At 32.2% G+C, this 24994-nt stretch overlaps 2 protein-coding genes across 3 annotated transcripts; both read right to left on the bottom strand.

Annotated features, from left to right (window-relative positions):
- Positions 1–8479: 8479 nt before the first annotated feature.
- On the bottom strand, positions 8480–8953 carry LOC131651276 (uncharacterized). The gene has a single exon (XM_058920947.1). It carries the CDS (start codon positions 8951–8953, stop codon positions 8480–8482), a length of 474 nt encoding a protein of 157 aa, XP_058776930.1.
- Positions 8954–20557: 11604 nt separating this feature from the next.
- Positions 20558–24448, bottom strand: LOC131653806 (ethylene-responsive transcription factor RAP2-7-like). 2 transcript variants are annotated; one of them, XM_058924095.1, is made up of 10 exons: positions 23547–24448; positions 23316–23341; positions 23165–23195; positions 22972–23059; positions 22579–22724; positions 22253–22297; positions 22023–22126; positions 21783–21907; positions 21306–21419; positions 20558–21035 (listed from the first exon to the last, which is right to left on the bottom strand). In XM_058924095.1, exons 1-10 carry the CDS (start codon positions 24020–24022, stop codon positions 20766–20768), a joined length of 1425 nt encoding a protein of 474 aa, XP_058780078.1. In that variant the 5' UTR covers positions 24023–24448; the 3' UTR covers positions 20558–20765. The 2 variants fall into 2 exon arrangements, with proteins under 2 accessions (XP_058780078.1, XP_058780079.1); XM_058924096.1 differs by lacking the exon at positions 22253–22297 and having other exon boundaries at positions 23547–24444.
- Positions 24449–24994: the final 546 nt, after the last annotated feature.

The raw sequence follows: 24994 nt of genomic DNA, 5'->3' as shown, positions 1-24994 counted from the left end.
TATTTTGTGCATAATAGTTTTAATTGCAGTTGAGCACGTTGTATACAAAGCAGGAAGAATGGATGGGATCAGGATCCTCCTGTCCATCCTTCCGACTTGAGCTATTTTCTGGTTTCAGCTAATTAGTTCTGCATTGTTGTGTATCATTAAAATAATACATCCTATTTCATTAATATCAATTTTGTAGTCTTTCATGTTCTGGTCTCAACCTAGTAGTTGGGTGATGTGGTCAATGAGTTTTAGAAGGATTTCATTTATACCAATTGTGTAGTCTTTCATGTTCTGGTCTCAACCTAATAGTTGGGTGAAGTGGTCAATGAGTTTTAAAAAAGGTCGAAGGATTGAGTAGTACCCAAATTCAATGATCGGTTGGGACAATTTTTATATTAGGTTTCAGGTATGTTTCGTGTGAGATGCTACGAGACACTTTAAATCTATTGAACCACTTGTTCAGATATGTTTCAGGTGTTCGTTTTGAGTGATGGGACTTTTAAAATGATAAGGCATACAAATTGAATAAAAGAAATTAACATGCCATAACATTAAATATTATACTTGACAGATTGTAAACTATGCTGCAAATAAATATAAAATGAAACACAATCAATGTTGAAAAACGAAAAGGGCGAGGATAGTGGAACCACTAGACAGAATTATTAGAAATAATATAATAATTAGTTGTAATTTTTAAAAGCTCTTTTAGAAGTTATAATAGTAAAAAAAAAAAAAAGGAGATACCATGGGCGATATGATTCAGACTGATATAGTAGACATTGTTTTTTATTTTAAAAGTGATATAGTAGACATTGTTGAAAACTAATTAATCTCATGAGCGTGTTCTAAATGCTTATACAAATATCTACTGCCACTACCATAAACATTTGATGTGAATATCCAAATTTAGCATCATTCAAAAGTGGCACTCACGGAATCGGGAAAACACTACAATAAAATTTGACTAGTGCAAGATGTTTCTGGTGCCAGACATAGTTTTATGATAGTTTTAAGTCCACTTCATTGTGTCTTGTCTTTTACCAAATAGGAAGCATTGGAAATGAAATCTTTATAAGATACTAAATGGCTCACATACAAAGTATTTTTTTAAAAGAAAAACTCTCAATACCTGTGCATTTCTTAGGAATTTTATTTTAAAAATAAATTTTAAATTTAATTTAACATTCTATCTCATATTTTCTTAGACTTTCATAATTCTTTTTCATTCAACTATTGTCATTGAATGGTGCTTGATTAGAAAATCAATCTATTTTTCAACACAATCAACCTCACCATCACTCCAAATTATATATATATATATATATATATATATATATATATATATATATATATATATATATATATATATATATATATATATATATATATATATATATATATATATATATATATATATATATATATATATATATATATATATATATATATATATATATATATATATATATATATATATTAGTTTCATATATTTTTTCATTGATTCATATTCTGTTTTTTCTAATTTTGGTAATGTTGTTATTGGTCAGAATCTTTTCTCAGTTTTTGAAGCTTTTACAGAAGGATTATGTCAAACCAATTTGAATATTTGACTGATGTTGTCAACCCAGCGTTTGAGGAATCATATGTTGTTGTCCAGTTGCTAATGTACTAAAGGTTGGTGAATTCAACATTCTTAAACCCGATGTGGCTCAAGTTGATGTTGGAAATATTTTATCATTAAACATACATTTACATTACATGATCATATGTTTAAATGGATATGTGTGAAAGTTGTTAAGTTAGGTTTTTGATAATTATCAAGATGATTGATTCTGGTTTCAGCAAAAAAACAGACTTATATTATGATAAGTTGTTAGATAAGCGGTGAGTATAAAGAAACAAATAAAAATTAGAACCTACTGACACCAAATGAAAAAAATGCATGTCTTTTTACAATATGGCGACAACTCATTAACAACATGGTTTGTCCGAATTTGTGCTTTCATAGGTCTCTTAATGAGCTGTCATTGGGGGTGTCCCTCTAGCACTAATATGTATGTCTGGAGATATATAACATAAAAATTTACGAATGAGTGTTTTGAACAATCATTGTTATGACATTGTTTGGAGTTTGAGGCTGTAATGCTTACCTACATCACAAAATTAATTTTTTATCTTTCATACACATCTTTTTTAATTCTGTTGCGTTAGTGAAATACATATTATTTACAGGAGTCCATTTCTTATTTGATTCATGATTTTTCCTTATAAAATAAAAAGAAACAATATCGGCATTTTTATCACAATAAATACATTTAGGCAAGTTATGATCATAGATTCATAGGCCCATATATTATAGTAGTGATACAGTTTGATACATGAAATTAATCTCTAATGCCTAGGGCACTTGTAATAAGGTACTTAGCTTTCAAAATATTTTGCACTTGTTCTTTTTCTTCTATGGTCAAACACGAATTCGGTTTATTCACCCTTCATTATTTAAAAAATAATGAGTGAAAATAAATGAACTATTTTTAATTGAATCCCACACATAAAAAAATCAAGGGTTTTAAGAAACTTTTTCGTTATTTCTTTCTAAAGATTATACCTTTCACCATTGAAAAGTAGATATTTGTTTACGGAAACTCCCTTTAAAAAAGAATGGTTTGAAGTCATCTTTTCTTCTAAGATTAGTCAACAGGAGTTAGGATTTGATGTTACTTGTAATCCAAGTAAATTCAAACACAAGAAACATTCTTAAAAACTAAAAAAAAAAAAAAAAACCCATTTTATATTGATTTTAAGAAACGAGTAGAAGAACAACATTAAAGCTAAAAAGTAAATAACAATAAAGTAAGATAAGAGAAATGAAATAACACCAAATTTATACTGATTTAGCCCAAAACCACAAATACTATTCCAACCCCATAGATCACACATTGAAATTTCCACTACCACTGTCACTTGTGCACTTTCAAACGAACACAAGTCCTCATTCTATAATAAAACATTTAGCTAAAAGAGAAAACTTTGGAAGATCCAAATTTTCTCCATAAGAAAACTAAGAAAAAGTTGTTGGATCAAAAGCATAATTGATTACTTAGGTTTCCATAATCAACTACCAAGCAAATTTGCCTCATAATCAAATAGACAAGTTCCATAATCGATTATAGGTGGAGTTTAACAATATAATTGATCATAAAAACTTCATAATCAATAGATTTTGGTTTAAAAACATTTTTGTCTAATCAAAAGTGATTTTAGAAGATGTTTTGAAAATAGATGAACCACGTCAAAGAAGGTTTAGTGTGTGTATGCATATAACCTTAGTAATTTTTAAGAAACACACTTCATATTAAAATTTTGATTTTAGAGAAAAATAAGACAATAGAGAACAAGATTTCAAGGAGAGCTTTTAGTAGATGAAAGTGTTTCTTGATGATATTTAATTTTTGATTATTTCGAGTTAATTGAAATTCATTTAATAATATTTTTTCTTGATCTCCTTTGTCATTATCAAAATCTATTAAGCACATATAACTACATTCTCTCCTATTTTTGATGATGACAACACATCTCTCAAGGTGGTGGCTTAAGAAAAATTAACATGAGGAGATATTTTGAGGTTTTTTCTTCACCCACCTCCTAACCTTCTTGCCCACCCCTGGTGAATTTACCACAATACCCCTTGTTTCGGAAGTTCATTTCCGAAACGGTACTTTTTTTTGGAAAAAAGGTGTTTTCGGAAATGAACTTCCGAAAACGTGTTTTTTTTAATATAAAATATTGATTTCGGAGATGCATCTCCGAAATAAAGTCACTTTTCAGAAAATGTGGTGTTTCGGAAGTTCATCTCCGAGCGCACCCCCCTTGGAGGAATTCGGAAATGCACTTCCGAAAATAGGTCTGAACAGAAGAAAATGAACAATTCGCTTTATTTAATCGGGTGAAAATTACAACGATAATATTACATAAAATTAAAGTTACATATTGTTAAACACGGGTAGGTGGGGATGAGAGAGTGGTGGGGAGAAAAAAAGGCTTCCAAATTTCAAAAGGTTTATTTATTATTTTAATAAAAATACGTACAACTGAAAGTAACAAATGACGGAGGAGGTGTAACCGGAGCCGAAACATATGACGGAGGAGGTGGATGTCCGGAGGAAGAAGACCCGGAGGTACGTCCACCGTGAGACAAAGGAGCCAATCAATGTAAGCTATAATTTATCATTATCATCAGGGGACGTCATTACAAAAAATTGGAAAAAAAATCTTATTATTTTTAATCTTGATTTTTTAGAAATGACGTCCCCAGATGATAATCATAAACTATAACTTACATTGATTGGCTACTTTGTCTCGTGGTGGACGTATCTCCAGTTCTACTTCCTCCAGACATCCACCTCATCCGTCATATGTTCCGACCCCGGTTACCACTTCCAAAAACTAACATGATAAATCCAATACAAATACACTGTGCGATACAATCCGAAATCAGAACAAAACAAAACAAAAACATGTTATTCTGCCCGACGAGCGTTACAAAATACACATCAAACAAAAAAAAACACGTTATTCTTCCCGACGAGCGAACTCCTCCGAATGAAGATAATTATACCAATCCTCATCCCGCTCAGTCTCAGAACCATCAGCGTTGATCACGACTCTCACGCCTGAAGACTGAGCTTGAGCATCCGGGCCCCGGGCCCCCTGGGAACGAGAAGTAGAGCCGGTCGAAACCTTCTTCTTCTCCTTCACCTCCTTCACCTCCTTCACCTCTTTCACCTCTTTCTTTGAAGAATCCTTTCTTCCCTTAGCGCCCTCTCTAGAAGACATGTTCCTGTAAACAATTGAAATCGATTAATATGCGAGACAAAATAAAAAACAAAAAAATTTGAACTTCTGATATATTTCGGAAGTTCATTTCCGAAAACTGGGATAGAGGTGTTTTCGAAAATGAACTTCCGAAACACCCCTGCGATGCAATTTCCTGCAACTTCCATGGCAGACCCCTAAATCAACCTTCAAACCAAATCAAAATGCTTCTAAACAACCTAAATACTACTAACAACCTAGCCATATATCATTTATGCAATTAAAACCCTAAATAACATGCATTTGAATAATAGATCTAAAAATTTCAAAACTTACAAAGTGTTAGGATTGAGGGCTTTTGAATGTTGTTTAGCAGTGTGATTGGAGCCTTGATGCAGCTTTGGAATTCTGTTTGCACAAATTTTCGCCTCTGCCACTTTTTGTTTTGATTTAGGGTAAATGATTGGGGAGGGGGAGTGTTTTGATAAATCTGCAGAAATCGCAGTATTTCGGAAGTGAACTTCCGAAATGATTGTTTCGGAAATGAACTTCCGAAGTAAGTCAATTTTTTTAAAAAAACACGCTTTCGGAAATGAACTTCCGAAGCAGGGGTAGTTTTGGTTTTTCGCAGGAGGTGACCACCCATAGGGAGGTGGGTAAAGAAATTTTCTATTTTGAAGTATTAAATCCCCATAATAGATATAAAGATTATACTTCACTCCCTTGGCATTATTAAAAAACAGAGATATAAAATATCAAAGAAGAAGCGCGTTGATAATAAAGAAGAATGTAAAGCTTATAGAAGAAGAGTAAGCATATGAAATACTCTATCCATACCGGTGAACTAGTCATTCTCCAGGAGAGGATCAAAATTACCTCCAAACTCGAGAGGACTCATTCTCTAGAACTTTTGAAAGCTTCCATTTCCTATATTTTGTGGACTGGGTTGAGGTTGTGACTGACCATGCATCTACTGCATCATCTATAACATAAACTGTTATTGTTGCTGCTGCATATATAATTGGGGCCATGGGTTCCTTCATTTTCCACCTTCGGTAGGGTTCTACATTCTAGGCTCTAGGCCTCCCACGTTCTCTGCATAGCTCAATCATAATCAGCCTGTCATACATATAAAAGTTAAGTTGCTTAGGCCTAACACTATATAATATGACATTAGGGATTATGCCGACAAACACACATACGAGGAAGAAAATAATTTACTAATGATGTCTCATAGATGGGTCGAGAATCAACCTGCTATGATACCAACTATAACACTTCAACATAATACGCGTCTAGAATCACATTACATTAAGTGTTAACTTGGTACTGAGTACATACGTTTAGTATCTAGATTACATCTCAAAGGATGTATGATATGACACATAACAAAACATTTTACATGAATAACAAAGATGTCTATATAATAGTCCTACACAAGATCACACGACGGAAACAAAACTGGCTAAAACGGAACTTCAAGTCTTCATGTTTCCTTGCCTTTAACCTTGTCCTTCTTTGAGATACTTGAAAACAACAACATGAATGAGGTGAAATACTACATCTTAGTGGAGTTTCCCTATATTATGGTTCCACTCATCTCTAAAGGGTTTTCCCGCCCGTAATCCTATTATACTAGTACTACACTCACGTACTCGGATAGAAATAAAGGATCTGGAGCTTAATCTCACTTTATACATCACGTGAAATTTAATATACTATGTACACTTGCCATGTAGAACAATAGAAACTACATATCTTGGCACAGTTAAATCAAATCCATGAACAACTAAGTCTTCTGCCCACACAGGTAAGGTTTTACAAATGTTTCTACCCTCTTCTATTAGATCATGTCATTAAGGCGGTTTTTAGAACTAGACATATCCTTATTTTAGGATCATGTCTAGTAAGGAAATATCCAGAGTTGTCATACCTTCCTCTTTATCAGGTCTTACTTTCCTACATTTCAAACTACAAATTAGGCAAGCCCTAAGAATCAAGCTTTCATCTATTAGTTTCTATACTAATCAGAATCACTATATCGGTATGCACCAAGGATTGAAGTGTCACCACACTTTTGAGAATTTATCAACGGCGGATACTATCTCAATTCTATGGTATTCTTACTTATCAAGTAGTTTCCATTAGGTAAGCACTCACATGAATCAATAGGATTACTTTAATAATCGTTCCTAGTCAATTAACCTACAAGATGTTCATCTCTATTCTTCCTTACTTGCTTATCTTGCATGATTGTCAAGAGCTTTCAGTCTCATTAAACCTTACTCGACCTCTCATGACACTGGAAGACGAGGATGCTTCAACTTAACCAACTAGGGCTCATCCAGCTTAATTAGACCCAATGATTTTCCGAATGTTTTACATCATTCTATTATACCATATTCACACACCTCTAAGAAGCTCTCACAATTCATACATGATTCACATACTAATAAAATCATAATTAATCATGAATTTATTATATTCTCATGGTACTACATTACAATTGCAATTTTCATCACTCAAGTCACGTAAAACAAGAAAACAAATGAAAAATTCAAATTTACAGAAAGTGTAATTGATTGCACCAAGGGTGTAATCGATTGCACCAACTTTCTCTCCCAAAAATATTTAAAATATCAGGGTGTTAATTGATTATACTTTTAGTGTAATCGATTACACCAACTTTCTGTTTCATAAAAACCCATAATTTCAAAGAGGTAATCGACTATGCTAGGTGTAATCAATTTCATGCTGCAAATTTTCTAGAATTTCATGTTTAAACCTAGGTTTTTGCAGTCCAATAAACAATCAATCACTCACCAACATTCTGTAACATGTTAATAGGATTAAAATACAACATAAACAACACATGCAAGTTCATTCACTCAAGATCATTTCATATCAAGCATGCATTAAACAAATATTTTGACATGTTGGATATCAATGAAAATGAGATATTCTCATATTTTCCAATCACAAATGATCAATATAATCCCATGGCAAGAAATATACACAACTCAACCATCATTCACAATAGACATATTAATATTTTTAGAACAAGTAATAATTATGGACATGCAATTCACTACAAGACAAAATTTCAACATCCCTAGCCTAACCCAACATGCATTGTTTGTCTTAATCTATTTCCTAAGAAGTTACTAACTGTAAACCCCATCTTTAATTGACAAAACCTAAAAATTGAGTGATATGAGGATGAGATGGTGATGCTCTAAGTTTTTTTTGATAAGCAATGAGTTTTATTGATTCTGCACCAGTAGTGCAGTTCACATTACATAATTACATGAATATTGCACAGTCAGCTCAAAGACTAGCTCTAGTTACAACATGGAAAAACAATATAGCAGGTTTACTAAGACATATATAAAAGAGGATAATTGTGCCACTCATGGAAAGAACAACCTAGCTTCGTCTTGCTTCCAATGGCCATCCACCACCAGGTGTACATCTTCACCTTATGCACCATGTCTTCTAGATCTTCATTCACATTCTCGAAAACTATTTCATTTATGAGCTTCCAATAACACCAACATACAGCTGCCCAGATTGCCACTGCTCTCTTAGCTGGACAGTGTTGTTTCAAAGCCTCCACAAAATGTAATAGGTGATTCCCACAGTCCACATTCATATCCACAAAGATTCCCAATCATTGATAAATCAAATTCCATACCTTTCTCACTTTGATACAGTCCATGAAGAGGTGTTGAGTATCTTCTATAATTGGGCACCCAAACACACACCTACAATCTTCATCATCTTCAATAATGTTTATGTGCTTAAGTTGACTGCGAGTTGGAATCCTATGTTTGAGCATTCTCCAAGCAAAAATCTGTACTTTCGATGGCATACATGCTTTCCAAATGATATTGATAGCCGTCCTATTTTCCATCACCATACCATCTCCATCCCCATCCTCCTGTAATTTCCAGTAATACTCTTTGACCTTAAACCCTTCATGACCACCCAAAGACCAAACATACTTGTCCCGGATTGCAGTAATTGGTTCGACTTCTTTTAGAATTGTTAAGAGTTCTTCCTTTTCTTGTTGCACTAGTACATCTTCCATCTGTTCCCTGATATTAATGTTCCACTGCCATCCCAATTCTACTCTCTCCCCCATTGAATCCACACTGCCCCCAGGATTTTGTACACATGAAAATAAGGTTGGGAATACTGACCTTAGTGGTTGATGTCCGATCCACTTGCTATGCCAGAAAGGTGTTTTAGTTCCATCCCCAATTTTATATTCAAGAATCTTCTAGGAGTTCACACATACAAGACCATTTGATGATGAAATCAAGATCTTCCTCTTCTTTCTCCTTCAACTCTCGCCTCCCTTTCTAGTTTTTTTCTCTTCTCTTTAAAATTCTGGTTACTAAGTGAGAGAAACAAGATGATAAATGAGGAAAAACCTTCTCCAATTGGCTTAAATATTGGACATGAGAAAATTCCATAATGCTCTTGGTATTCAATCTAATTTGCTAACAATGACATTCTTCTTCTCGAATATAGGAAATTAAGTTTATTAATCATCTCATTAGACCATTAATATATCACTAGTATACTAATAGTTAGTATTAAAAATCTGGGGCATTACACACAATATTGATAATTTAAGACCATAATCTAATGATAAATAATCTATTTTTTTTATTCGTACTTTCTCAAAAGTCTTTCTTGATGGCTATTTCTAGAGAAATTATTATGGAAAAATATATTAATTTTATACATTGATGTGTCTGACTCCCATCAAATCACTACTATTTATAAATGTTATTCTCATCCCTTCAAAATAATATAATTTTATTTTAGTTGAATTGCACATTTTCACATGAGTCATTTTATTTAATTAATTATTCTTAAACTAATAAGATGGTAAGAATTAGGACAATTTGTGGGGAACATTAAATATATTTTATGTTAATTAGGATGAAAGAATATTTGAATATTTATTTTGAGCATATGTTAACAAGTTATAAGTGAACTATGTATGCACATACTCAACTTATTTAAGAGTTGATAATGTTAGATTTTTAATTAAGTAATACTACACTTTGATCAATGTTAATATTAAAAAAGATTGTAACATACATTTTGTTTTGGACCGTCTGCGAAGCCCACAAAAAGACTCAATAGCAAATCTCTATTCCATCACTTGATTGCACATATATGGTTCCTTAACATGAGACATAATTTATTTTATTTTAGGTATAAATTTTGTATTCTTTTTTCAAGTCAATTGAATTATATGAATGATAAAACTACAATTCAAGAATTTATATGACATTGTATTCTAACATTTGCATATCCATGATTCAAGTTGTTTTATGCTTAAACTAAACTTAAACACTAGAAAAATTTGTCGGACAAATGAATTTTAATATATAACGTTTATTATATTATTATAGAATTTTATCTTTTTATTGCAGTTGAATATATGCATCCTTGTTTATTAATTTTATTAGGAACCAAAAGTAAAACTTTTATTTTGTATTGCAATTTGAGTAAATTATGAAAGAGCTCTGTTAAAGCTTGATGTATATAAACAAATTTTGTGTCCTCCATTTTATCATCTAAAGCACAATTTACTAAAATCAATGTAGTTAATTGTGTGTAAACAAAGAGAAATAGAATGATGAACCACGAAGTCTCTTAATCCTATTGTGATTAGTATATAATTACTATCACCATTAGATCCTTTATTAAAAACATACTGATATACAAAGTGAACTAATCTCAACAAAAAATAAAAATATCTAAGGCTAAGTAAGACTACATAATCTGTTGAAGGCAATTCTCGATTATCTAAAATAAATTGTTATAGGAGATTTATTGTAATCATTAAATTCAAAAAATGATAACGTAGCTTTGAGATTGGGAACTATCTCTTTGGCGAGGATTACAAGTCACATTGACTCTTTTTACAATATTTCTTTATATTATTTTAGAGATTTATAACCGGTCCTTTTTCCTGGACCAATTTTTTATGAATTAGGTCAACAAAAAACAACTAATTAAATTTTTTTAATTGAAAATAAAGTTTGACATTTGGGTTGTTATTGATTGTGAACCAATATTGAGCGCAATAGAAACTTGTATCATTTCATACACGCTTTATTTGTAACTAACAATATCATTAAGACATTAGTTAAAAGATAAATTAATAAATAACTTCTAACAACTAATATTTAATATTTAATGTGCATATAATAAAATTATTAAACTCCCTATCATTCTTATCGGTATATATCTATTAAAGCAACTATTCATTTTATTAAAAGTTAACATTTTTATACAATATATAATTTTTTGGCTTAATTGCAACTTTAGTCCCCCTATTTAATCTTTTTCTTGATTTTGATCCTCTCATTTTAAAAACCATTATTTTGGTCCATTTTTTAAGTTTTTTCTTTAGTTTAGGTCCCCCTTCAAATTTGATGGTATTTTTTGATGACTTGGCACTAATTTTGCTTATGTGTCAAGTCCAACACATTTTAATATTAATAAAATTATTTTACATTTATTTCATATTTACGTTATTGTTTCAGTTAATATTTTTTAATAATGTAAAATATAAAATATTAAAATGTAATTTGGAGAAATCCATTCCATTTTAATATTAATAAAAATTATATTTACTTTATTTACGTTATTCTTTATATAATTTAGTTATTATTTTTTAATTCATCTATTTTTTTGACATAGTAATTTGGGGAAACCCTAACCATCCCCCTTCATCTCCGGCGCCTCCATCTTCATTCCCAACCAAATTTTTTATTTCTTCTTCTCTTCCATTTTCACACTTCATAACTCAAACTCCCTTACACCCCCCCTTCATCTCCGGCGCCTCCATCTTCATTCCCAACCAATTTTTTTTATTTCTTCCTCTCTTCCATTTTCACACGTCATAACTCAAACTCCCTTAATCTCTCAACAAAACATAGCTAAATAGCAATCATGAAATCAAAAAGGAAATGAAAGAGAGAAAATAAAGGAAACAACTGGATCTGTGAGATGCAAGTAACATTAGAGGATCTGGGACAGAAGAGGTGTTGTCGGCGGTGGTTTTTGCGATAGAGGAATGGTTTTGTGTAGATCTATCTAAAACAGAGAGAAGTTTGAATGGTGGTCACGACTTCTACGCTGGGTTTCATGGGCAATGTCGTCGGCTACTTCAACGGTGTCGAATTTGTCGGGGAACTGACAAATTTGTGGCAGACTCAGTTTCTTCTTCTTTTGCTTTTCAATTTTTGATTTGAATGTGTTGTTGTTTGAAATTTTATTGTTTTCCTTTTAGAGTATTTTTTAAATGTTTTTCAAGGTTATTGATTTGCTTATGTTCATGGTTTGTAATATTGTGATTGTTGAATTTTTCTGAAATTAGATTCTCCTTCTTCTTCTGTTTACACTTATGTTGTTGAGTTATTGATTTATTAAAATATTTGTGTTGTTTATTATTGACAGCTTGTTGATATTGAGCTGTTTTATGTCTAATGTGAAAATCTGTAGTTGAAAATGTGTGTAGTTGATTTTCATATTAAGGATTTTTCCAAAACATATAAGCAAAAGTATTTAAAATGTAAAATATTAAGATAACATAAATATGATTTTAGATGAATACTATTAAAATAACGTAAAATAACACAAATATTAAGGATTTTGATAAAGTTGATTTTAGATGAATTAAAAAATATTAACTGAAACAATAAAGTAAATATGAAATAAATGTAAAATAATTTTATTAATATTAAAATGTGTTGGGCTTGACACATAAGCAAAATCAGTGCCAAGTCATCAAAAAATATCATTAAATTTGAAGGGGGACCAAAACTAAAGAAAAAACTTAAAAAATGGACCAAAATAATGGTTTTTAAAATGAGAGGGTCAAAATCAAGAAAAAGATTAAATAGGGGGACTAAAGTTGCAATTAAGCCTAATTTTTTTAAAAAATAATTCAAATAAGTAATTTAATTATGTTACGTATTTAAGCATAAAATAAAAGCATGTTACATATTTTTTCAAGTAAGATGTTAGTTGGGTTAGTTATGTTAATTGGTATGCAAATACTCCATATGATTCAATTTATAAGAAAAAATAATAATGTTTTAGATTCATTGAATATGCAATGTATTTGCTCTTATAAATAAAATCAGAGGGAGTAAGCAACTAATTAAATTGATATCATATCTTGAACCTCATTAGTACTTTGTAATTCCAATTTATGAAATATATAAGTAATCACAATATGATCACAAATGATATGTTAAAGGTGTACACCAAATTCAAAATCAATTTTAACTTTTCCTTTCTTGTGTGGCTGTTTAACAAGTTACTAACAAGTGGTATCTAGAACCTCTTGTTTTTGTTTTTGAAATCACTATAAAGATTCTATGCCTATTCACATGATTATTGATTGAAGATAAAAAAAATTAGGCTAAATTACAGTTTTGGTCCCTCTATTTTGGTGTTTTCACGATTTTAGTCCCCCTATTTTGTTTTTAAACACTTTTGGTTCCTCATCCCTATTTTGGCTTAAAAAAACACTTATGTGTCACTTTTTAAAATATGTAGCTCATCCTCAAATGAGGATGGAGGACCAAAAGTGAGGATGGGGACCAAAAAAACTTATTTTAAAATGTGACACATAAGCGTTTTTTGTAGCCAAAGTGGGGATGAGGGACCAAAAGTGTTTAAAAACAAAATAGGGGGACTAAAATCGTGAAAACATAAAAATAGGGGGACCGAAACTGTAATTTAGCCAATACTATACTATAAAGCCTTGGTGTAAGGAAAAAAGGCTAGCTAAGTGAACCATTAAAAAGAATTTACTGGCCAAAAGCTACAGGGCGCGTGACGCGTGCTACACCAGAAAAACAAAAACCTGTCCAAAAGACTGAACAGCTGGTGTAGCCTCCACTTAACACCTACACATCTCATTTTACACAACTAATAGAGTTTACAAAAGTCAAAATTGTTGGGGTGCCTCCCAACAAGCGCTTGTTTTACGTCGTTAGCTCGACGCCTTTATTGTGCTCGGATAGTAGTTTCCACGACACGCCAACACTTTCACCCCAACGCGAACCTAAAGAAAATGTCCTAACCACACACGAGCAAACATTACGAAACAAGAGAATATACAACAATACGTAAACAACATGTATTAACAAACACGTAATGATAAGAAAAAAACACGATTTTTACAAAAGTCTGGTGAAATTAAATAAACAAGTTAAAAAGTGAAGATTTGAAATTAAAGAACTATCCGAGTTCAACTTGTTTAATAAGTCTACCAAACAAAAATTAAAACATGTATCTATACAATTCACTATACAAAATTATACAAGTATTAGGGAATTCACAAATATACGATATTCACAAAACTCAAAAACAAAGAAACTATCGCAATGAAAATTCAATAAAAACACTAATCCCCGGCAACGGTGCCATTTTGTTGAAGCAGTAAAATGACAAGCAACAAAAGATTTGGAAGTATTTATCAGGGAATTTTATCGTCTCTACAGGGATTAGTGCTACCGAACTGCCGTTAGACGAATTCTTAGTTCTTGAGTTTGGGTTAAATGGGTTTTAAGTAAAAGGTGGAAAATATAACATATGAACATAAAATATATACATTCTTGTTAGAGAATAAATTATCTGGTTTGAATCTAAACTACTCCTCACAAACTTAGATTTATCATTCCGCCACGCTCAATTTATAATACTCGTCAGAATCACCACATATCTCTCACATCAATGTCCATTTCTGCAACACCGACGACAGTTCAACCATATTGCTCTTTCGACAATGTCTCAACCAATCGAACAACACAGAGGCTTTAAACTTAGATATTATGTGGATGTTAACCCCAATCATATCTCTAGAATCTAAAGCTAACTGATATCCCCCTAATCAAGATTCATGATGTCTATTTCTACAACAACACAAATCCAAAGCATTTAAGCAAAAAGATCAAGGAAACACCAATTAAGATTTGTAAAGCAAATTTTATACAACTAATAGAAAGAGTAACAAACATCCATGGGTTTAGAGTAATTTACATACAAACTCAACAAAAGAGAAATACAAAGAGAATAGAAGAAGATGGACCAAACATTTCTTGGTTTTTCAACACCAATTGATGAGAAATTTGACCTCCGATCATCAAGATGCAACCCCCAATTGATGTTTTCAAGCTCGCCCTACTCAAAAATGGTTGTGATGACTTTGGGAACAAATACCCCAAAGCATAACCCTAAAAAGTCTTATTTTTACCTATTTAATGACTTTCCAAACTTCCCAGAGCGCGCGTCGCGCGTTAAGCCAGCGCGTGCTACACCAGAACATGAAATCTTATTTTGGACATAACTTGAGAACCGTAACTCCGATTTGTGCCCGGTTCGAAGCGTTGGAAAGCTTATTAAATTTACTATCTAATAATTAATTAATATCAACAAAATTGATAAATTTTCTCATATTTGTTTTGAGTCTTATCCATTTACGAGCTACTCAAAATCGCGCTTTTGAAGCTGTGTCTTCGACACTTTATTGCTCATGCTCCAAATACGTATCAATACCTACAAAAAGCCACAAGCTATCAAACAGTATAAAAGTATATGAAAATACAACTATTTACAAAGTACACGGATTTACAAACAAAATAGAGAATTATTCAAACGGTATTAACATAAAGTATTGATAAGTGCAACAAATTATATACACAAAATTACGATATTTTTGCACTTATCAAAGAGTCAAACTCGGGATAAGCACAAAAATGAGTTATTCTTGAATACATGATTATACTCATCAATCACATTATCATGCTATGTTTCCATACAAATCTTATTAACACGTAACTAAACTATCATTCACCATTCATGCCATTCAAGCATTCTCGTAGATGGAACAATTCATCTCAAATGACTACTAGCTCATGGGTACACACCAAGGTATCTTTCACAATCGAGAATCACAACTCAAGTTATTCATCATAACTTAAGTTTATATTTACTAATCATTCTCATCTAACTATCATCCTAGATTTAATATTATTCATTATCATAAAATTTGACCAATTATTGTTCATCCAATGCATACATATCATAATATAAGTTACAAAGCATTCATGAAAGCTTAGAATCATCAAACAAGTGATATTTGGCATCCAAGCATGATTTTACTTCACCGAATGGCAGCGCATTGAACTATCTTTCCAACGCATCCAAACACACCCTAAACAGAGTTACAAAATTCATTTTTTGGTGAATACAAGAGAAACAATTGATTGTCATGGGGAACAATTGATTGTTCTGAACATTCAACTCAAAATTTTCACTCGAAACAACAAGGCAATCGATTGGTGTCATATGACAATCAATTTTCACCTAGAACTTTTCCAAAAATCTCATTTCTAAACTCATCTTCTTCAACCTTTAACTATTCCAAACCATATCCAATCATATTCTAACATACGCAACCATTTCATACCATGAATTCAACATCATACAAGTGATCAAATTAACATTAAGATGCATATAACATATTATACATTTCACATCATACTGTACATATTATAATGTGCATGATCATACAAGAAATCAAACACAAACACTACAAAATGACAACACATCACAGTAAAAATCACACCACATGTAGCAGATTCATTATTCATATCTATACAGAAGACTACTGGTATACGTTATGGTAAACACACACATAAAATACATAATTAAAATTCACAAATCAAAGATACAAATTGATAGAATTAACATTAATACTTTATTACATGTAGCACATATGCTTAAGACAATTATGAAATTACATAATTACAAGCACAATGAAAATCAACATAATTGAAATTTACAAATCAAATATGCAAATTGATAGAATTAATATTAACACTTTATTACATGTAGCACACATGCTTAAGACAATTATGAAATTACATAATTACAAGCACGATGAGAACCATACCATTAATATAATATAATATACTAACACACGTTATATTAGCATTGAAATATAATATACTAACACGCTTAATGACTAATTAGTATTAAAATATAATATACTAACACACATTACTCACTAATAAGACACATAATTGACCGTACAAAAAGCACATAATTCATGATTAGCATCGCTAAAATTAGCATAGACACTATAAAGTACATAAATATATTATTGTATGTAATGATACAATTACACACATAACTAGACGCACACACGCACACTTTACATTCACACACTATACGTCACACGATATATATACAACTATATTTTCATCATTGCTTAACATCATTAATTTCTAATAATCCAACTCATTCTATCATCATATAATACATCAAGCCATTTCAATTCAACACATGACATACGTAGCAACCTTACTTTTATGATTCTCTAATGAATTAAAAATCACAACTCCAAACCACAACAACACAACTTCATGCCATCAACAAGTCATAACATCATGTAACAAGAACAACATAACTTCAACACAACACAACACAACATATAACAACAACACAACATAACATCATATTACACACAAACAACATCAAACATCATGAATTAACAACAAAGACATGCAACACAACAATAATATCGTGCATCAAATATCAATTTCACAACATAGTAAGGATTCACAACACCCTAACTCCCAAATTTTCATGAAAATTTCCCCCTAAAGCTTAAACTAGTTAAGAACTCACCTTATTCAAGAAGAAGATGATGGCTTAAGATGAGATGACATGATAAGGGAATTTTGAAAATCTTGCCCGTACTATCTTTTCATATTCTTAAAAATGCCACTCATCAAAATTTACCAAATTGTCCTCTCTTACTAAATAGAAAAGATTAAGAGGATTGATTAAGAATTAATCTCGTCTTAACTCACTAATTACTCAATTTTTCCCACTTAATAAATAAATGAGCATTTAAGAGGATATGAGATATTACATCCTTCACTCACATGTTGAGTTTGAAACAACAATTCTACCCACTCAGAATGGCAGAGAACAAACCCGTTATGGATCAATAGAGAGAATTTTCCAAAATCATCATTGAATTGGAAAAGATTAAAGTGACAATTGATTTTGAGTACTAGATTCTACTCTTGTTAAGTTTATTTCACATATTTTTTTGAGTATTTCAAGGATGCCCTCCTTAAAAAAAAGTACTATCACCTAGGATGAATTCCAAATGACTGCGAGGTCTAAGGAGCTTTTAACAATGAAATATTTGAAGGTTTATGGTAGTGTTTGTGGTGAAATATTGAGTGTTTCAAGAAGAACGAGTGACAATAGAGGTAAGTCTAAATCCAAGAGTTTTGTGTATGGGTTAAAATGCTTTAGTTGTCTTAAAACCGACCACTTCAAAAAAAAAAATAATCTCAAAAAAGGTTTGGTAATGATGGTCCTATTCAAATTGCAAATGTCTTAGATAAGGATGGTTATGAGAATGATAGTGTATTACTGATGTTGAGTTTTGAGATAGAGAAAAGTTGGGATATGGGCTTAGAATGTTCTTATCACATGTGTCATAGAAAATAATACTTTAAGACTTTTGATATGAAAATAAGTGGAGTCGTTTGATTCAATGACAATAAGGCTTGAAAAGTTCATGCTGTTGGCAGAGTTAGAAATAAAATGTATGATAATCATAAGTTCTTTTTAAGAAATGTGAGGTATGTTCCTGAGTTTAAGTGATTTTTTTGTCCTTAAGCATGCATGATGATTTAGGTTATTGCACAATAGTTGAACATATGGTGTAGACAATTTCACATGGTGCAAGGATCGTGGCTAAAGAGTCTAAAATGTGTAGGTTATATGTTTTATATGGTTCAAGTGTTAGTGGTCACGCATCATTAGCTAATCAAAATTTTCATGACAAAATCAAGCTATAGAATTTGAGATCAGGATATGATAGTGAAAGTGGATCTAAAAATGACATGGAGTTTTTTCTAAAAAATTTAATGAGTTTTGCAAAAAAATAAAGTATAAAGATCCATATAACCGTTGCTTACACATCTAAAAAAATGGCCTAGTTGAATGTAGGAAAATGACTATTTTAGAGATGATATAAGATGCATGTTGTTGAGAGATACATTTCCAAAGAGTTTCTAGGATAACGGTGTTGCTAAAGCAACTAATTTGATCGATAGAGTCCATTCACATGAACATACTTCAAGAAGCCTATGGAGGTTTGAAGTAGAAAACCGATAGACTACTCTAATTTGAACATATAAAGCTAGACTAAATTGGGATTGTGAAGTGTGTCTTGATTGATTATCCAAATGGTGTGAAGGGTTACAAGTTGTGCGAGGTGGAGCTTGGAGGATCAAAATTTATTATAAGCATGTATGTCACCTTTGATGAGACTTGTATGGGGAAAAGTGTAAAGACCTTGAGGTGAAGGTATTCAAAATTATGGTAGAGAAGATTAAGCTAGAGGTGGAGGTTCTTTCTAGGAAGACTAGAGATGAAGAGAAAGTTAAGACTCCTACTTCTAGTTCTAATGAGAGAAAATATATAATGGTTCTTGATTATCATTTGACTTGTGATAGGATAAAGATAGAAATTGTACCTCTTCAGAGATATGGTTGTGCTAAGCTTCTTTGTTATGATTTGAATTAGACGGAAGAGTTGCAAGACACATAACCAAAGATATTCAGGGAGACATTCAAAATTAAAAAGAGTAAAAATGGATGATGACAGTGAATGATGAAATCCATTCACTGATGAAGAATCATGCTTGTAAGTTTGTGAGACTACCTAAAAAATAAATGATGGTTGAATGCAAGTGGATGGAAATACCTAGAAAAAGGTTCAAACATTGTTTGGACTTGATCAAGTTCGTTGAATAATGATTCAAACTTTAGAGAGAGCTACAAGTTGGTTAATCGTTAAATTGACATCATCGTGGAGTTTGAGTCAAGGTGGAGAATTGCGAAACTATGCCTTAAAATCTAAAGTGATCTAATAATTTCTTTTAATTTTTCATAACTCTTGGTTCGGAGGTGTTGAGTTAAAGGTCTTATTGTGGTCAAATATTATTATTATATTTTACAACACCAAAGATTGGTACTGCAAGGTTAGTAGTTTTTGTGGCTAACTTTATGCAATAGAAGTTTGTTTAAATTGATGTCAAGTGTGCATTTCTCAATGGATACCTTGAGGAAGAAATTTATCTTGAACAACATCATGAATTCATTAAGAAAGGTGAGAAAGATAAGATCTTAAAGCTTAATAATGCTCTCTATAACATGAAGAACTTCTAATAAGGAATTGATGAGTTCCTCAAACACAATGGCTATTCCAAGTGCACAATTGAGCATGAAATCTATGTTAAAGGCTTGAATCGAGACTATCTTTATATAGTGGGCCAATATGTGGATCATCTACTCATAATTAGGAGTAGTCATATTGAGATTCAGAACCTCAAACTGCATATGAGCAATGAATTTGACATGATTGATATAGGAGGATTGAAGCACTTTCTCGGTCTTGAATTTGATGATACCGGAAAAGGAATGGTAATCCATCAAATGAAGCACATCACTGACATTCTGAAGAGAATCAACATACCGAACTACAAATATACACCTCTATGAAAGCAAACTCCAAATTATACAAAAATGAAGATGGCAAGGCATTTGACAATAAACTATACAAGAAAATTTGTCACAATGCTGGTGTAATAAGAAAATTTGTGCAAGAACTTAAATTGTCACACATGCAAGCAGGTAAAATGATCATTAGATGTTTATCTTTGATACACATTCTGAGTATTTAATGGTTTAACCAAGATAAGCATTAAAATGTCATATCTCAGTACATCAACAATTCCTAACTGAATTATACAATGAGTTTTAACGCAAATACTTGTTGCGATTAATTGCCAATCATATATATGTATTATTACATAATATAGGCTACGGTGGTGCCTGGGAGGACTTCACCTGATAATAGTATTGAGATGCATTGCTACCAGGTGCGATGGATGGAGTGAAACGGAGTGGAATTGAGTTCATAGGTTGTGTTTGAAAGATGGAATTTGGCGGAAAGGTAGCTGAAATAGAGAATCCTGATGATGCTGCAGTAGAGAATTGTGGTACTGGGGAAGCAGTGCCCTGACTATGTGCTTGCCATGCCCAGTAGGGAGGTCCTTTTGAAGGATCAATGCCGATTCTCTCTGCTCTTTCCTGCGAAAATGTTTCAACAACTATATATCAAGTTTTATTATTAATGCACACTGTACACCTCCAAATATTGTCTTAATGTTGTGATTGGGTTATCCATTGAAATCTCATTCCAAATTCAACTCATTTTATTATAGAAAGTCATAAAGTTTCTATAAATTTCAAAGACTCAACAAAGAAAAGCAATTCACTCTAGTCAAAAGTCAAAACAAAAGAATAGGCAGTTAACAGATTATCAGCGATAGAAAGAGATAATAGTCAGTGAAATTTTACCTCATTGGGAAAGAAACTAGAATACGTGGCATTCCACATGGAAGGACGCTGTTCAGTTGCAACTAGCTTTTTCAAAGACAGGTCACTAAGAACTGAATTAGCATTAGTCTCCATCTGCACAGATAAAGTGAACCCACATTTATTACCAATTTACCATGACATATTATGAATAATTCCAACCAAATGATTCACAATGATAACAGCTTCCAAAGAAAAGCAGGGACTAATTAATCTACTAGTGAATCCAAAAAGGCCAAAAAAACACTGATCCCATATAAAATTTTGCTCTATAGCAATAGTGTCCAACAAAGAGTGTTATGAAACTTGAGTGCAAAAGAGGTGAAAGTGAAAAACTTCGGTGGTAAATGATGATGTACTAATCTGGAGTTAAATATAAACAAAAATGTACTAGTATTTGAAATAATCTACTTTTTTGTTTATATTGAAATATGAAGGTAGTAGAGTTCAATTATATACCTTCAAATTCCTTCCAGGATACAGGTTGTAAGGGGTGGTCTGAAACTGACGATACCCTCTGTTTTCTTTGGGTTCATGCCCTGGAGTTGCCATGCCTAAATTGAGGTCAAGATTGTGACTGCCACCTGTGTTAATGATAAATTAAAACCCCTTTTTACATTAAACAATTACTAATATACTAGTTCCTTTAATGAGTCAAGGTCAAATATGTCAGAAAAAGACAATGCTATGAAATTCTACCTTCATTGATAGCTTCAGGTTTGATCTCACTTCCATATGTACTTGGCTCAAAGTTTGTCATAGCCTCTCTTCCATTACACTTGATAGCTGCCTTGTCATAAGCCCTGATTTCCACAAAACCAAAATGAAGGATACATGTTGGTTGGAACCCTTATGAGCTTTGATAATCAAGTGTAGTAAATTCAAATTCAATGCATTATGTAAGAATATAATTTATGTTTCATTAGGACCTTGCAGCTTCTACTTCGCTGTCGAATAGCCCAAGATATACATACCTGCACGAAATCATTGCAATATCTATAACAACAAAAACACCTTTGCCAATTGTTTCTTTGAAAGTTGAAACTGGCATCTTAGACATGTTTCTCCAAACATGGAAAAAGCCTAAATAGTATAGTGTATAGATAGACCCATTTGAAGCTGAAAGTGAAACCAATTTCCTTTCCTTTTATAGGCCAACAGGAACTTGAATTCGCACTCATATCATATAATATCAAATCCTATAATACAACAAATTCATACTTCAGTTTCAGATTAAAAAGAATTAGGTCCTCACTTTTTTCCAAGGAGTTGTCCCATTCGAGCTTCCCAACGACCACATTTGTGAAGTGTTACTCCTCTGTATTTTGAACTCCCCCTTGAGAAACCATTACTGTGGCGACGTAGTATGTGCACAAATTCCTCCTTTGAGAGATTCTTCATCTGGTCATCATATAGTAATGAATAAATAAAAGGTGATAAAAGTCACACACTTTCAACAAAATTCCTATACCAAAGATACACATAAATCTATTAATCAAAAGAACCCGCAAATCATGACTCAATTGATAAAAATTTATATTATTAGATTAATCACCATCATCTGAATCTGAATTCATTAAGTGTAGGAGTTTTTCCGGTGCAACCCAAAAAAAATCTATAAATCAAAAGGTGTTGTAGTTTTACAAACCTGATTCATATCTTCTTCATACTCAACTAGATTGAAATTAATGTCAGCATCAAGTCCTCTGAACTTTATAGCAGCTCGATCATAAGCTCTGAATTCAAAAAATTTTAAGTCAATGAACAATTACAACAATCAATCAAATCATTATATTAAAATCAAATGAAAGAATTTTATTAAATTTATGCAGAAACTTTACCTAGCAGCAGCATGAGCAGTGTCAAATCCACCTACAATACCAAATACCAAATACGAAATTCATAAAAAATTCCAAAAATAGCAAAGAAGCATATAATAATTAAATACTTCAACATAAATGAAATTGATTAATCAAATACAAAAATCCATACCCAAATAAACTTGCTTCCCACAATCCCTACATCCAACAATAACAAACACAGCCAATAAATAAAAAAAGTTAGATATTATTATTATTATTATTATTATTCAATTCAACTAAATTAAAAATTCACACCTAATTAAATCAATTATAATTAATTTTAATTTCCAATAATTAATCAAGAAAAAAAAAATACCAGAAAGGCTAAAATAGTAAATTGAACACCGTGAAGTGCACGAACCAGATATGCGATTCCCATCTTCCAGTTCTTCTGTAGAACGTGACTCCTCTGTACTGAGAGCTTCGTGACCTCGGTCCTCTCCGACTCTTCTTCACCTGCGGCCGTTGCGGAACCTGAGCAACTCCATTTTCACCTCCAATACGTTGATCAAGTGAAAGATCCATCACGCTCTTCCTCGCCGGAATCAGCATCGCCGAACTCTCCCCGTGCGGCCAGTTCCCCGCACTCACCGGAAACAGCTCTTTCGTCGCAACAGCGTCGGTTCCTTTTTCCACCTTAAGTATACCGAATTGGAAGGTGAAAACACCACCGGCGCGTGTTGAACACGAGTCGTCATCTCCGGTGATGTTACTCGACCCCTCCGCATTCACGATTGACGAATTCGAAGTTCCTGAAGAAGCTTGTGGAACTTTTTCCAGTAGCATGACCGAGTCATCGTTCTGAGTCAACTCAGCATTCAGATTAAGATCTAACATGATGCTTGCTTAGTCTTCAAGATATTATTACTCTACTATTTTGTTTTTGTGCTAGTAACGATTCTGATTCCGCAGTGGAATAGAACTAAACCGATCGAATAAACTCAGAGATAGAACTTTCTTCAGTCGTGAGAGTTCGCCGGAGAAAATCTCCGGCGACCGGGAACTTCGACGAACCGGAAAGATAACAAACTGTGAGATATGAGTTATGGATTATTCATAGATGCATTCATGATTTCAACGGTGGAGATTTAAGAACCGGCAACTACCGGAAGCCATGAGAGAGGGTAAGAGATGAAAGGATAGTAACGGAATGCTATGAAAGAGAAGAAGGAATATATACAGATTTTTTCTCTCTCATGGTTAGAACCGGTTGAATCGGTTACCGGTCACTAACTAATGTTGCTAAAAGAAACGAAACAACCGTCCAAAAGTACCGGCCAGTTTCTTGTTATAGGAGGCCATAAAGGGGTTTATAAATTATTACACAACAAAAACTATAAGGGATTTTTTATTTTTATATATACAGTGGAGAAGACATCATGTGATTGATATATATGTGGTAGTAATAAGATAGATGGAATTTAATATTGGACTAGTATCTATGGGACAGTATTACATCAAATTGTATAAGTTAAAAAAAAAAAAATACTGTTTTGATTTATTTGAGAAGTGATAAAAATAATGTTTAAATATATCTTATCTTTTATGTAGAAATCTATAATGCTTACTTAAATTTATCATTAATATATATTATGATTAAATTTTTTTGTATTATTGTTAACATAATTTAGTTGATAGTTATATATCGATATTTAATTATAGAGGTGTAGATTAAAATTCACAACATCTCGTGTTAGTTGGTTCAATGGTGATTGACGTTGGATTTTCTAGGGAGAACTGCAATTTAATTCTCCGCAACTGCGACCGAAAAACTGTTAAAATCATTGACATCCAAACGGAACGTATCTG

Source organism: Vicia villosa, linkage group LG2, assembly GCF_029867415.1.
Source record: "Vicia villosa cultivar HV-30 ecotype Madison, WI linkage group LG2, Vvil1.0, whole genome shotgun sequence".
In the NCBI taxonomy this organism is placed as follows: domain Eukaryota; kingdom Viridiplantae; phylum Streptophyta; class Magnoliopsida; order Fabales; family Fabaceae; genus Vicia; species Vicia villosa.
The sequence above is the reverse complement of the archived record's forward strand: the minus strand, read 5'-3'. Positions and strand labels throughout refer to the sequence as shown.

Excerpts from the sequence above, each read along its gene's own strand:
- LOC131651276 (XM_058920947.1), bottom strand. The coding sequence starts at position 8,953 with ATGGGGGAGAGAGTAGAATTGGGATGGCAGTGGAACATTAATATCAGG.
- LOC131653806 (XM_058924095.1), bottom strand. The coding sequence starts at position 24,022 with ATGTTAGATCTTAATCTGAATGCTGAGTTGACTCAGAACGATGACTCG. Across the intron at positions 22,127-22,252 it reads AGCGAAGTAGAAGCTGCAAG|GGCTTATGACAAGGCAGCTA; the intron begins GTCCTAATGAAA and ends TGTGGAAATCAG. Across the intron at positions 21,420-21,782 it reads ATCCTGGAAGGAATTTGAAG|ATGGAGACTAATGCTAATTC; the intron begins GTATATAATTGA and ends TTATCTGTGCAG.